The sequence below is a fragment of the Pogoniulus pusillus genome, chromosome 32 (assembly GCF_015220805.1).
Source record: "Pogoniulus pusillus isolate bPogPus1 chromosome 32, bPogPus1.pri, whole genome shotgun sequence".
In the NCBI taxonomy this organism is placed as follows: domain Eukaryota; kingdom Metazoa; phylum Chordata; class Aves; order Piciformes; family Lybiidae; genus Pogoniulus; species Pogoniulus pusillus.
Window position 1 is genome coordinate 10,718,128 of NC_087295.1, and position 13,315 is coordinate 10,731,442.

The window sequence follows — 13,315 nt, forward strand, 5'->3', positions numbered from 1 at the left end:
TGCTGGAAGGTGTCCAGAGGAGGGCGACAAAGCTGGTGAGGGGCCTGGAGCACAGCCCTATGAGGAGAGGCTGAGGGAGCTGGGGGTGTGCAGCCTGCAGCAGAGGAGGCTCAGGGCAGAGCTCATTGCTGTCTACAACTACCTGAAGGGAGGCTGTAGCCAGGTGGGAGTTGGTCTCTTCTCCCAGGCAGCCAGCAACAGAAGGGGACACAGCCTCAAGCTGTGCCAGGGGAGGTCTATGCTGGATGTTAGGAGGAAGTTCTTGCCAAAGAGAGTGATTGGTATTGGAATGGGCTGCCCCTGGAGGTGTTGAAGAAAAGCCTCTATGAGGCACTTAGTGCCATCATCTAGTTGATTGTCTAGACCTGAGTGCTTGCTTGGACTGGATGAGCTTGGAGGTCTCTTCCAACCTGGCTGATTCTATGATGCTGTGATTTTACAGTGTTCTGATCATGGAATCGGGGAATGGTAGGAGCTGGAAGGGACCTCCGAAGTCCAGCCCCCTGTCAAAGCAGGATCACCTAGGGCAGGTCACACAGGAATACATCCAAACAGGTCTTGAAATTCTGTAGAGAAAGAGACTTTGTAACCTCTCTGGGCAGTCTGCTCTGGGGGTGCAGCACCCTCCCATGAAAGAAGTTTTCCCTCATCTTGTGGTAAGACCTCCTGTGCTTCAGATTGTATTCACTGCTGGTTCTGTCACAGGATGCCATTGAAAAGAGCCTGGCCCCTCCTTCCTGCCACCCACCCTTCAGATAGTTATAAACATTCCTAAGATCTTCTCTCAGTCTTCTCTTCTACAGGCTAAACAGCCCCAGGTCTCTTAGCCTTTCCTCATCAGACAGATGTTCCTGTCCATCATCCTTGCAGCCTCTCTTGGAATCTCTAGTACATCACTCTTCCTCTTGGCATTTGCAGCCCAGACACAGTACTCCAGATGTGGTCTCAGCAGGGCAGAGCAAAAGAAGAGGAGAACCTCCTTTGGCCTGAAACCCATACTCTGACTGAATGCACCCCAGGATAGCATTGGCTTTCACGGTAACAAGGGCACATTGGTGACCTGTGGGCATAGATCTGCCCTTTCAAAACAGATCCCTAGGCTAGGCACCTAAGAACCTGAAAATACTCCCATAGGTATGATTTAAAAGAGGAAAGTGAAGCTGCTTCTCTGTGTTAGTAGTTACTAGACTGAATTTTCTTGGCAGAGAGCTATGGATTTAAACCATTTGATATCAGAGTGCTTGGGTGTGAAACATTGCCCTAAATCCTTTCAGCCTTCCTCCCAGGAGTTTTAAGAATTAGGTTGGTTTTCAGAAGTGTAGGTTTGTTTGCATTGCCAAAGAACATCTTCCATACATTACTCCAGTGTTAAAATCTCTCCCTTGAGAATTTAACATCAGAGCAATGATCTTGAGCCCCTTCCAGGGCCTGGACACAATTGTTGGAGTATCACAAGCCTACCGTTTGTCTTCTTCTTCCTTACCAAGGTTTGCTGTCTCTCTCATGTTGTACACTTCTGATTTGCATGGCATTTGAAGGGCTGCAGTTTAATTACATTCATGTAAATGAATTCTTGTCCTCCTTGGCAGATTCCCTACTTGCCTCTGGGTGGGCTGACAAAAAGCAGGCTTGGTTTCTGAAATAATTACTCCTGCTGCTACCTGAAATGTGAACATTAAATCACTTAAACCTCTGCTGAACATGGCAGCAGGCACAGTTGCTTTTTCTTTGGACTGTGGTAGGTGGTTGACTTAATGTTGCAGGCTTCTTTCCCCAGCACAGAGTGCTTTGTAGGAGATTAAGAGGGATAGGGCACAGCTGTCTAGCAGCTTCCTTTCTGGCCTCTTTAGTGCATATGATGCTTTTCTTTTACTGACTCTATTCTGGTATTTTAAAAAGCAGTAATTAAAAATGGAGTATGTTTTGCTGGCTCTGATTCCATACCAAGCACAGAGACTTGCAATAAGAGACAGCAGCATTTGTCCTGGAAATCAAATGCCTTAATTTGCAATGTTACAGCGAAGTAGCTGACAAACTCAGAGAGAGCAGCTTTCTTTGTCAAGCTCCTAGGTTGAAGGACCTTGCATCTTGTTCTATTGCTGGTTACCTGGGAGAAGAGGCCACCCCCCACCTGGCTACAATGTCCCTTCAGGTAGTTGTAGACAGTAATAAGATCACCCCTGAGCCTCCTCTTCTCCAGGCTAAACAGGCCCAGCTCCCTCAACCTCTCCTCATAGGATTTGTGCTTCAGGCCCCTTACCAGCTTCATTGCCCTTCTCTGGACATGTTCCAGCACCTCAACATCCTTCTTGAATTGAGGGGCCCAGAACTGGACACAGTACTCAAGGTGTGGTCTGACCAGTGCTGAGTACAGGGGAAGAATAACCTCCCTTGACCTACTGGCCACACTGTTCCTGATGCAGGCCAGGATGCCATTGGCTCTCTTGGCCACCTGGGCACACTGCTGGCTCATCTTCAGCTTACTGTCTATCAGTACCCCCAGGTCCCTTTCCTCCTGACTGCTCTCCAGCCACTCAGTCCCCAGCCTATAGCGCTGCTTGAGGTTGTTGTGGCCATCCCTGGGGGTCTTCAAGAGAAGGCTGGATGAGGCACTTAGTGCCATGGTCTAGTTGATTGGATAGGGCAGGGTGATAGGTTGGACTGGATGCTCTTGGAGGTCTCTTCCAACCTGGTTGATTCTATGATTCTATCTCTCAGATCCAACTGCCTGTTTGTTTTCAGTTGTACTTTATGTGCATTTGTTTTTCTTCCACAGACTTTTAAAGAGGATAAGTACCTGAAAGATGCCATGGACTGCAGCGACGTCATCTGGCAGAGAGGTTTACTGAGAAAAGGATATGGGATCTGCCACGGTACTGCTGGCAATGGCTACTCCTTCTTGTCTCTCTATAACCTAACTCAGGACAAAAAGTACCTCTACCGAGCTTGCAAGGTGAGCTCTGCAGTATCCCACCAACACTGTTCCCTTCTCCTTTGAGGAGAGACTGAGGGAGTTAGGGCTGTTCAGTCTGGAGAGGAAAAGACTCCAAGGTGATTTAATTGCTGCCTTTCAGTATCTTAAGGGGTCCTACAAGACAGGGGAGGGACTTTTTAGGACGTCAGATAGTGCTAGGACTAGGGGGAATGGAACAAAGCTAGAAATGGGTAGATTCAGACTGGATGTTAGGAAGAAGTTCTTCAGCATGAGAGTGGTGAGACCCTGGAAGGAGTTGCTCAGAGAGGTGGTGGAAGCCTCATCCCTGGAGGTGTTTAAAGCCAGACTGGATGAGGCTCTAGACAGCCTGATGTAGTGTGAGGTGTCGGTTGGAACTTGATGATCCTTACGGTCCTTTCCAACCCTGGCTGATTGTATGATTCTGTCCTAACACCCATGCAAGGCCTGTCCACACGGGGCATACACCATCTTAATGTGCAGAGTCAAAGACAGAAGGAGGGGAGGAACAAAATACATGCTCAGGAGAAAATGGAGAGTCTGAAAATCAGCCTGCCTGAACACGAACAGGCTGGTGTTACATGGGGCTAATTATTCCCCTGAGACATCCACTCCCATCCACAGCCCCTGGAGCGATGCTGTTTGTAGTCTTTTGCAAGCATTTGTTTTCACACGGGTGCCTCTTTGCAGCTTTCAGAGCTCTGAGTTGCAGGTTATTAAACTGCTCATTTGGGGTTTTTTGTCATTAATACAATTTGCAGAGAAAGAGACACTGAGATTTTTTTCCACTGGAATTGTCCAGGTTCTGCTCTCAGCCCTGACTGTACCAGCAGTTACCAAAGGAAAAGGCTTTCTCTGCCTCTGTTTGCTCATCTCTAAGATCTCTGCCAAACCATTCTGCCAGGCAACCAGCAACAGAACAAGGGGACACAGTCTCAAGTTGTGCTAGGGGAGGTCTGGGTTGGATGTTAGGAGGAAGTTCTTCACAGAGAGAGTGATTGGCATTGGAATGGGCTGCCCAGGGAGGTGATGAAGTTGCCGTCCCTGGAGGTGTTGAAGCAAAGCCTGGGTGAGGCACTTAATGCCATGGTCTGGTTGATTGGCTAGGGCTGGATGCTAGGTTGGACTGGATGATCTTGGAGGTCTCTTCCAACCTGGTTGATTCTATGACTCTATGATTCTGTCTCATGAAGCCTTTTTGTTTCCTTGGGTTTGATTTGTTTGGTTTGTTTGGTTTGTTTGGTTTGTTTTTTCACTTAATTCACCAAGAGTAGGCTTCATATTGTCCTAATGGGCAATAAGTTATCCATGGAACAGCAAGGTGCACTTGTGGCCAAGGTCAGTGGTCTCCTGGGGTTCATTTAGAAGAGTGGTCAGCAGGCCACAGGAGGTTCTCCTCTTCCTCTACCCTGCTGAGACGACATCTGAAGTGTTGTATCCAATTCTGAGCTCCCCAGTTCAAGAGGGACAGGGATACACTGGAGAGTGTCCAAAAGAGGCTATGAAGATAATGAAGGGACTGGAACATGTGTCTGATTGGAAAGGCTGAGAGACCTGGGGCTGTTTAGCCTGGAGAAGAGAAGACTGGAAGGAGATCTTACAAGTGTTTGTAAATATCTGAAGGGTGGGTGTCAAGAAGGGGCCAGGCTCATTTTGGTGGTGTCCTGTGGTAGGACAAGAGGCAATGGATACAGACAAACACGGGAACATGAGGAAAAACTTTTTTGGTGTGAGGGTGCTGGAGCCCTGGAGCAGGCTGCCCAGAGACGTGGAGTCTCCTCTGGAGACTTCAAAGTCCTGTCTGGACGCGTTCCTGTTTGACCTGCCTTAGGTGATCCTGCTTTAGCAGGGGAGTTGGACTCAACCTTCAGAGGTCCCTTGCAACCCCTACCATTCTATGATCCCATACTGCATACATAGACCTTTTAAAAAGTCTTGGAATGGGAAATTTGCTGAGTTGCTTCTTAGGTGCTTTTAGATGGGCAGTGGCCATACATGAGGCATCTCCACTCAGCCTGCCCTCTGTCAGCAGGGCGTAACAAAGTTGCTGCTTGTGTCACGTTTAAACCAAGCATCATGGCTGCATTTCTGACCCAACACTAAGCCAGGAAAAAACAAGCCTATGAATTTCCAAGCCAAACAAGGAAGGCACTTGGTTATGTATCTGAATTCCCTTCAGGGGAAGGAAGATAGGGCACAGTGGCCAAAGACCATTTGCTGGTGGTGCTCAGCATGACACATTTGATAGCACACTTGCAGCCATTCTGTGTTTTAGCATCTCCAGCGTTCAGTCAGGACCTTCAGGCTATTGTAGGGGAAATCCTGAAGCAGACAGAGGAATTTGCTTCTCCACCATTCCTGAGATCTGTGCATGCAGGGAAGCAAACATACCCCCTCCCTGGAGGTTCAAGTCCAGGTTGGATGAGGCCTTGAGCAACCTGGTCTAGTGGAAGGTGTCCCTGCCCATGGCAGGAGAGCTGGAATTGGATGATTTTTGAAGTCCCTTCCAACCTAAACTGTTCTCTGATTCTACCAAAAGACTGAGAGAACTAGATGGCTCCTCTCCTGGGGTGTTTGCTCACACCAAAAATGTGAGGCCCAGGAGAAGGAGCCTGCCAGGAATCCATGGTTGTGTCCTGGGAACTACCAAATTGTTTCACAAGTGAACCAGAAGACTTGGACAAGCCAAAGCTCACAGAGGCCCTGCTTTGTGCTCCTCACTTTTGGCTTTGCAGCTTTTCTCCAGCGTTACCAGACAGGCTCCCAGGAGGCTGAGCCACTCCTAGCTGACCTGCCTGTGAGAGAAGGAAGGGGCTGTGACACCCTGGGTTCTGGGCAATGCATCCGAGCCCTGTGCTGCTCAGCCTTGTGGTTAAACCACAGCTGGGGGCAAGCAGAGCACCTCATCGCCCTGTGACAAGCAGTGGCAGATGTTTTCCTTCAGGTATTCCCCTCTCCTTGGTTTAACAGAGCTATTAATGTGGCTTGCTGGGTCTGTGGGTTGTGTTGAAGCTGTGAACTCCTAAAGGATGATTTGGCTCAGTAGCCTGGGGTGCATTTTTCAAATGCCTGTTGCAGTTCCCAGGCTGGCATTAATAATAAAGGCTAAGGATGCAACAAGATGTGGGTGTTGCAAGAACTGATTGTAGTTTAGAAACATGTTATAAACATGTTCAGTTCTCATGTAATAGAACAAGATTACATGGAGAATGAAACCTTGGTTTGAAGACTTAATACCTGTGGGGGACCCAAAAATGTTCTGTCATTTCATAGCGACAGTCTGGACCCCACAGTGTTTGAGTTTGTAGGGTTTTGGCTGGGTTTCCTCAGCATGTTCACATGCTTGCACATGAGAAGACAAATCCATCCCCCAGTAAACATTTCAGCAGAAGTGGGGGGAAGGAGGGAGGAGATGCTGCTCTTCATCCTCCTCTTGAACAGAATGATGGCTCTAGGGGCATACTCACACCTCATATTACTCCAGAAATAGGGCACCCTCTACTCAGTAGCATGATCTGTTTGCTAGCAGGAGTGGGGAGAGACTTTGCTTTGCAGGAAGCTTTGTGCTGTAGGTGGAAGAAGCACAGAAAAGCAGGGGAAGTCACAGCTCCGTATGTTCTCTGGGGAGCCGTGATTGTGGAGGAATAAATGGTTGGTATTCAATTGATCCAGATGCAGTTGATAAGTCACAAGATCAAAGAATGTTAAGGGTTGGAAGGGACCTCTGAAGATCATTGACTCCAATCCTGCTGCCAAAGCAGGATCACCTAGGGCAGGTCACACAGGAAGGCATCCAAACAGAGCTTGAAATTCTCCAGAGAAGGAGACTCTGCAACCTCTCTGGGCAGCCTGCTCTGGGGCTCCAGCACCCTCATAGAGTAGAAGCTTTTCCTCATATTAAGGTGTACCTTCCTGTGTTCCAGTGTCCATTGGCCCTTGTCCTACCACAGGTCACCACTGAAAAGAGCCTGGCCCCTTCTTCTTGACACCCACCCTTCAGGTACTTACAAACATTTGTAAGATCTCCTCTCAGTCTTCTCTGCTCCAGACTGGACAGCCCCAGGTTTCTCAGCCTTTCCTCATCAGACAGATCTTTCAGTCCTTTCATCATCCTTATAGTCTCCAGTAGACACTCTCCAGTGTATCTGTGCCCCTCTTCAGCTGGTGAGTCCAGAACTGGACACAATACTCTAGATGTGGTCTCAGCAGGAGAGAGCAGAAGGGGAGGAGAACCTCCCTTGATCTGCTGTCTACACTCAGTGCCTCCCTTGAAGCTGAACATACCTGTTCTGTCAGTGTTTTTCACTGTTGTGTAGCAGGTCTGACCTATCGGAAGCACAAGTGAAGTGCAGCCCACCTGATGGCCTCCTTGTGGAAGTGCAGCTGGTGCTGTGGAAGATGCAGCCTTGTCGTGGTTGAACTGTAGGACAAACGGATCTCACACAGTGATTTCCATCTTGTGTCTGCTTGCACTGTAGCACGTTTAGTACCTGTTAAAGACACACAGATGCTCAAATTTGCATTTAACAGTCTTGAGTAATGAAAATCAAATCTGTTGTTTGTGTTGTCCAGTTTGCAGAATGGTGTTTGGAGTATGGTGCACATGGATGTCGTATTCCTGACCGACCCTACTCGCTCTTTGAAGGTAAAGTAATGGTGTTGCAAATGTGTTATAGGGGAAGGTGGGCAGCCTTGCACTTCTGGCACGTGCTTAGGAGCTGGGAGTAAATAAACTCACCCTCCACCACCAGCTAACTCCTCCCTACTTGAAATCTTGCTGTGTTGATGCCTCTTGGCTTTAAGCAAACAGGAGCCTGGGCAGCAGTTTTGTCCCAGGTGTTGCTGCAGAGGAACTGGGCAGAGGAGCAGCTGTGGGTAGGGGTTCTCAAAGTAGTTGATAGAATCATAGAATGGTAAGGGTTAGAAGGCACCTCTGAAGACCATGGAATCCAACCCCCCTGTCAAAGCAGGGTCACCTAGGGCAGGTTGCACAGGAATGCATCTGGATGAGTCCTGTAAGGCTGCACAGAAGGAGCCTCCACAACCTCTCTGCGCAGCCTGTTTCGGTGCTCCATATCCTCACAGGAAGGAAGTTTTTCCTCATGTTGAGGTGGAGCTCCCTCCTGTGTTCTGGTTTGTATCTATTGCCTTTTGTCCTGTGACAGGACACCACTGGAAAGAGCCTGGCACCTTCTTCTTGGCACCCACCCTTCAGACTTAATAAGCATTCATATGATCCCCTCTCAGTCTTCTCTTCTCCAGATGTGATGGCCCCAGGTCTCACAGCCTTTTTTCATCAAACATGTTCTCATCCCTTCATCATCCTTGTAGCATCTGTTAGACACTCTCTAGTATATCTCTGTCCCTCTTGACCTGGAGAGCCCTGAGCTGGACACAATACTGCAGGTGTGGCCTCAGCAGAGCAAAGTGACCTGTGTGCTGGCCACATTCTTAATGCACCCCAAATCGCTGGCTTGTCACTGCACAGTACTAAAGGCAGGAAAAGCTCATCTTAATATGGGTCACATTTACTTCCCCAGAAAAGAAACACATTTCTTTGGGGCTTTTCTCTAGGCCCAGAGATGTCCCTGAATGCTTTGCTAGAGCTTTGCGTTTTGTTTCATCTGTAGTTGATTGTCTATGCCCTCTCCTATCCTGGTGCGTTAGAAACGTTCCTCTGCTGCTGCCTCAGGAACCATGAGCCTAGTGCGCCACCTGCCACCAGCATGTGGAATTACAGCAGAAGAAACACAGCCGGGAGCAGTGCCTGAAGGCCTGTCGAGTGGGGCTGGAATTGGCTCGGGCTGGAATCGGCTCAGGCTGGAGAGTTGGAACCTCAGGAAGTTCAGCAAGGGCAGGTGTCAAGGCAGAAAATATCAGGTTGGAAGGGACCTCAAGGATCACCTGGTCCTGTCTTTCTGGCTGATGGAAATGAGCTGGCCCAGCACCCTCTCAAGCTGAGTCTTACAACTGACCAGTGTAGGGGAGATGGTTCCAATGTCTGACTGTTCTCACAGGAAAACATTTTTCTTTGAGAGTTCAGTTGAAATCTCTCCAGGGGTAACTTGCATCTGAGGAGAAAGAACCCCTTGCACCAGTACAGGTTAAGAATTGACCTGCTGGAACATAGCCACTTAGGGGTCCTGGTGGACAACAAGCTCACCATGAGCCAGCAATGTGCTCTTGTGGCTAAGAAAGCCAATAGTTTCCTGAGGTGCATTAAGAGGAGTGTGACCAGCAGATGGAGGGAGGTTCTTTTCCTGCTCTACTCTGCCCTAGCAAGGCCACACCTGGAGTACTGTGTCCAGTTCTAGGCTCCCCAGTTCAAGAAACACTGGGAACTGCTGAAGAGAGTCCAGCAGGGGCTACAAAGATGCTGAGGGGACCAGAGCATCTCTGCAAGGAGGAAAGGCTGAGAGACTTGGGATCTTTATCCTGGAGAAGAACAGATTGAGAGGCAGGGGGCCTTATCGGTGCTGATCAATATCTAAAGGGTAGGGGTCAGGAGAATTGTGCCAGACTCATGTCAGTGATTACCAATGATAGGACAAGGGACAGTAGGCAGAGACTGGAACCCAGGAGGTTCTATCTGAACATGAGTTAAAACTCTGCTGTGATGGTGCCAGAGCCTTGGATCATCCTGCCCAGATTGGTTCTGGACTCTATTTAGAGAATTTAAAACCCACCTGGACATTGCAATTGATCTAGGTGACTTAGGAAGTTGGACTTAGATGATCCCCAGAAGTTCTTCTAACCCCTAATATTCTGTGCTTCTGTACTCAGCATTGTGAGGCTACACCCAGAGTCTAAGGTTGAGTTTTGGCCCCTTGCGACAAGACAGATATTGAGGTGCTGGAGTGTGTCCAGAGAAGGGCAGTAAAGCTGGCAAAGGACCTGGAGAACAGGTCTGGTGCAGAGCTGCTGAGAGACCTGGGCTTGAGTAGTTTGGACAAAAGGAGACTGAGGGGAGACCTTCTCACTCTCTATAACTCTCTGACAGGAGATTGATTCTGAGGGATGGTCCAAACTGGGATTTACTTTTTCAAGGTAGCACTGAGGCTGTGCAAGTGAAAAGATGGCAACAGAGAGATCTTGGTGCTTGCCTTCAGGTGAAACTTGGTTTCCTGGGCAAAAGTACAGATGCACTTGCCTTTCACCCCCCTGTACTCAGCATTGGTGAGGCCCCAGCTTGAGTGTTGTGTTTAGTTTTGGGCCCCTTGCTACAAGGGGGACTGGAGCTGGAGTGTGTTCAGAGCAACAAGGCTGAAGAGGGGCCTGGAGCACAGGGCCTGTCAGGAGCGTCTGACAGAGTTGGAGTTGTTGAGCCTTGTGCTAGTTTGAAGCAGGCTAGAATGTTTTGGTGAGAAGAACTAGGTTACAGGCTGTGAAAGGAAAACAATGGTGATGTCTACTTCACTCATAGGCTTGCTGAGATGTACAGGAACAAGAAATAAAAACATAGATAACCACTCACTCGAGCTGCTGGCTGAGCTGCATCTCTCTAACCTCACTCTCCATTTTTTTGACTGATCCACTTTGCTTCCTAACCCCCCTGGCCAAACCTCCATTCTTCCTTGGCACTGGGGTAAGGTTGAGAGGGGCAGGGAGAAGGTGAAGGGGTGGCTGAGAGCCCCTCCTGGGGACTCAGGTTTCTGGGAGGGGAGTTGTGTTTCTGCATTACCTTTTACCTTGTATATTCCTGTATATACTGTAAATATCTGCTTATATATTGTGCTGAGCTGTAAATAATAAGCTCCATCCAATTTCCAGAGCCAGCTGAGTCTAGTCTGGGTGACTTCTAAAGTTGGGGGGGGGCAGGTAACACCCAAACCATCACAAGCCTGGAGAAGAGGAGACTGAGGGGAGACCTCAGTTCACCTGTTCCAAAAAGGGCTCTAACAAGGAGGCATTGAGACAAGTGCTGCTGCCTTTGCTGGCCACGGTGCTGTTTTGATGTCAGAGGTGCACATGGCTCTGTCTCCTTACGTTCTAGGCATGGCTGGAGCTATTCACTTCCTCTCAGATATTTCAGTACCGGAGACTTCCCAGTTTCCAGCATTTGAACTTGGACCTCAAAGGAGGGAAAACAAAGCAGAACAGGACAGCTAAAGGATCGTTTTGAAAGGAAACTGATGCCAAAAGAGATGAGACTGCTTAGTGCCTCTGATGCTGAACCAATTCGGCCCTGAACCAATGGATGGAGAAACCCTGCTTCGTGACCCCACCGCCCCGGAGGACCATGAGTCATTAGAGTATGAACGGGAGAAGCCACACTTCAGTCCTGTTAAAGTGACACCTTCAGATGTAGGACAGGAGAAGTCAAGTTTTGAACTTTCTCTCTTCCAATGTATTTGTCTTCTTCAGGTCTTTGACATGCTCTGCATGTGTATTGGTGTTGTGTGTCAAGTCTCTTGTTAGCAAAAAGCTGGTCTCTGTGTGAATCTCCCTCCTGTACCTCCATGCATGACTCACAGCAGCACTGTTGCTTTCTGCAGCGTGGTTACCCAGGAGAGTTCCACCTGTGCCAGAGTTTGGTGCCAGGACAGTGCCCAGCTTCACTGCTGAGCTGGCAACTTCTAAAAGAAAAGATGAGAAATGTTGTAATGTTCTACTTTCCTGCATTTTCTGCTCCATGGTCCTAGGAGCTAAGTTGATGGAGAGCAGCTTTTTTTTTCTGCTGATGAGGTGCAAGGCCAGCTCTGTTCTCAGAAATAGGTTGGAAGGGACCTACCTTACCTGCCTTCTGCTGTTTTGGGAAGTGTTTTTTAGAAAGCCTGAAAGAGGCTGCCTTTGACAGCTGCACCTGGTTAGTGTGGTGTGTGTTAGCCACTTAGAGCTGGTAAGGAGGCTTGTCCCCACCTCTGCAGAGTGCTGTCTCGTCGCATGGGCTTAACCTGCAGGTGAGTCATCTGTACTGACTTGCTGCTAGCAACAGCAGTGCAGGGACAGCATAACTGTGCTTCTCACCTCTCCATGGGTGTGTAGTCAACCTGTCCTGCAGCATTCAGCTCCCAAATGAAGACGAGAGGGTGTCAGGCCAGTTCCTCCTGCTGGTAATCTGAGAGGACCGTTTCTTCCAAACCAATACACTGATTTGTTCTAGGCCCTTCCCTCCCTCTTGCAGCCCTGGCTATGATTACCCCCATGGCAGGGCCACAGTCATCAATCCCAGCTGCTTGTGGAGACTGCAGTAGAAGGATGAGTGAGCTGAAACCATTGCCAGAGACCGTCATTGAAGTTGATTTCATTTGCAAATCCAAGCAGAAAAAGCCCTTTGCCCTTAAGTCTTAACTGTGCTGCTCCTGCTCTGCTCCCCCCTGCAGTGTGGTGGGGTTGTGAAGTACTAGACCTGCCTCTAGGTGCTCCTGAGTGGCAACAGAAGTGGAACATACTGTGAGTACACTCATGAAAGGCTTACATGCTCCAGACAGTAAGTACACCTAGTGCTTGAGAAAGGTAAGTGTAGTGGTGCACACTCACTTCCCAAGCTCTGCCCTCACCCAGCCCTCCCTGTGCTCCATCGTTCCAGGAGCCTGCTTGAGTTGGTGTTCTCTGTTGGTGCCAGTGACAGATGGCAAGGTTTGACCTCTTGGGCATGCAGCAGGGTGGGACCTGTGGGCCATCTGCTGAGTGCCACTGCTTGTGAGCAGGCTCGGAGATGCATTGTTGTTCCTGCATCAGTCTTCATGCTGGCAGGTGACTTCCTTGAACTCTTTAGTGTCTGTTACCAGATCTGTTGAGATGTTAATGATCTCCACCTTCAGTTCTACTGGAAAACAGCAGCAGTGACAGCACAGGGACAGCTTCTTTCCACACTGTAGCTCCTCTGCTGGTTGGTTAAGTAGGACTAAAATGTGGAAACGGTGGGAGAGACCTTTCCACCCTGCTGGCTAAGACCAGAGGATGAGGTGGGGGACACCAGCCCAGCTGCACTGGTACAGCCAGGGGTGAGGAAGATGCTGAAAGGCAGCAAGAGTGAGGGATGCAGCTGGGGTGAGGCAAACTGGAGTAGCAACTGGAGGCATCCTTAAAGGAGCAGGGAGAGCTGAGGACGAGAAGCAATGCACAGGGTACCAGTAAAGATGTTTCTCTGGGGCAAACTTGCTGAGGTCTAACTGTGTCCTCCTTCAGCCTGTGGATCTCTGATCCTGCCCAGTGATGAGACTGGGAGGAAACTTGCCTGGGATGAAGTCTCACAAGAATTCTAACAAGGGAGGCACATAGCAGTTCTGATTCACATCACCCCCACACCCCTTTTCTCTTCCCTTCTGTCGTGACTGCAGAGCTTGTGGGGTGTGTTACCAGGGAGGGGGCTTGCTAGATTTGCAGGAGCCACCTGCAAACAGAACAAAAGCCATCAGG

At 49.1% G+C, this 13,315-nt stretch overlaps 1 protein-coding gene across 1 annotated transcript in view; it reads left to right on the top strand.

Annotated features, from left to right (window-relative positions):
- The window catches only part of LANCL2 (LanC like glutathione S-transferase 2), a 34,719-nt gene extending 23,167 nt beyond the window's left edge, over positions 1–11,552 (top strand). The window contains exons 7-9 of the mRNA XM_064169895.1: positions 2,777–2,953; positions 7,526–7,598; positions 10,947–11,552. Coding sequence (XP_064025965.1) covers positions 2,777–2,953; positions 7,526–7,598; positions 10,947–11,062 — 366 coding nt within the window. The 3' untranslated portion in view covers positions 11,063–11,552. The remainder of the gene's footprint in view (positions 1–2,776; positions 2,954–7,525; positions 7,599–10,946) is intronic.
- The last annotated feature ends 1,763 nt before the right edge of the window (positions 11,553–13,315 follow it).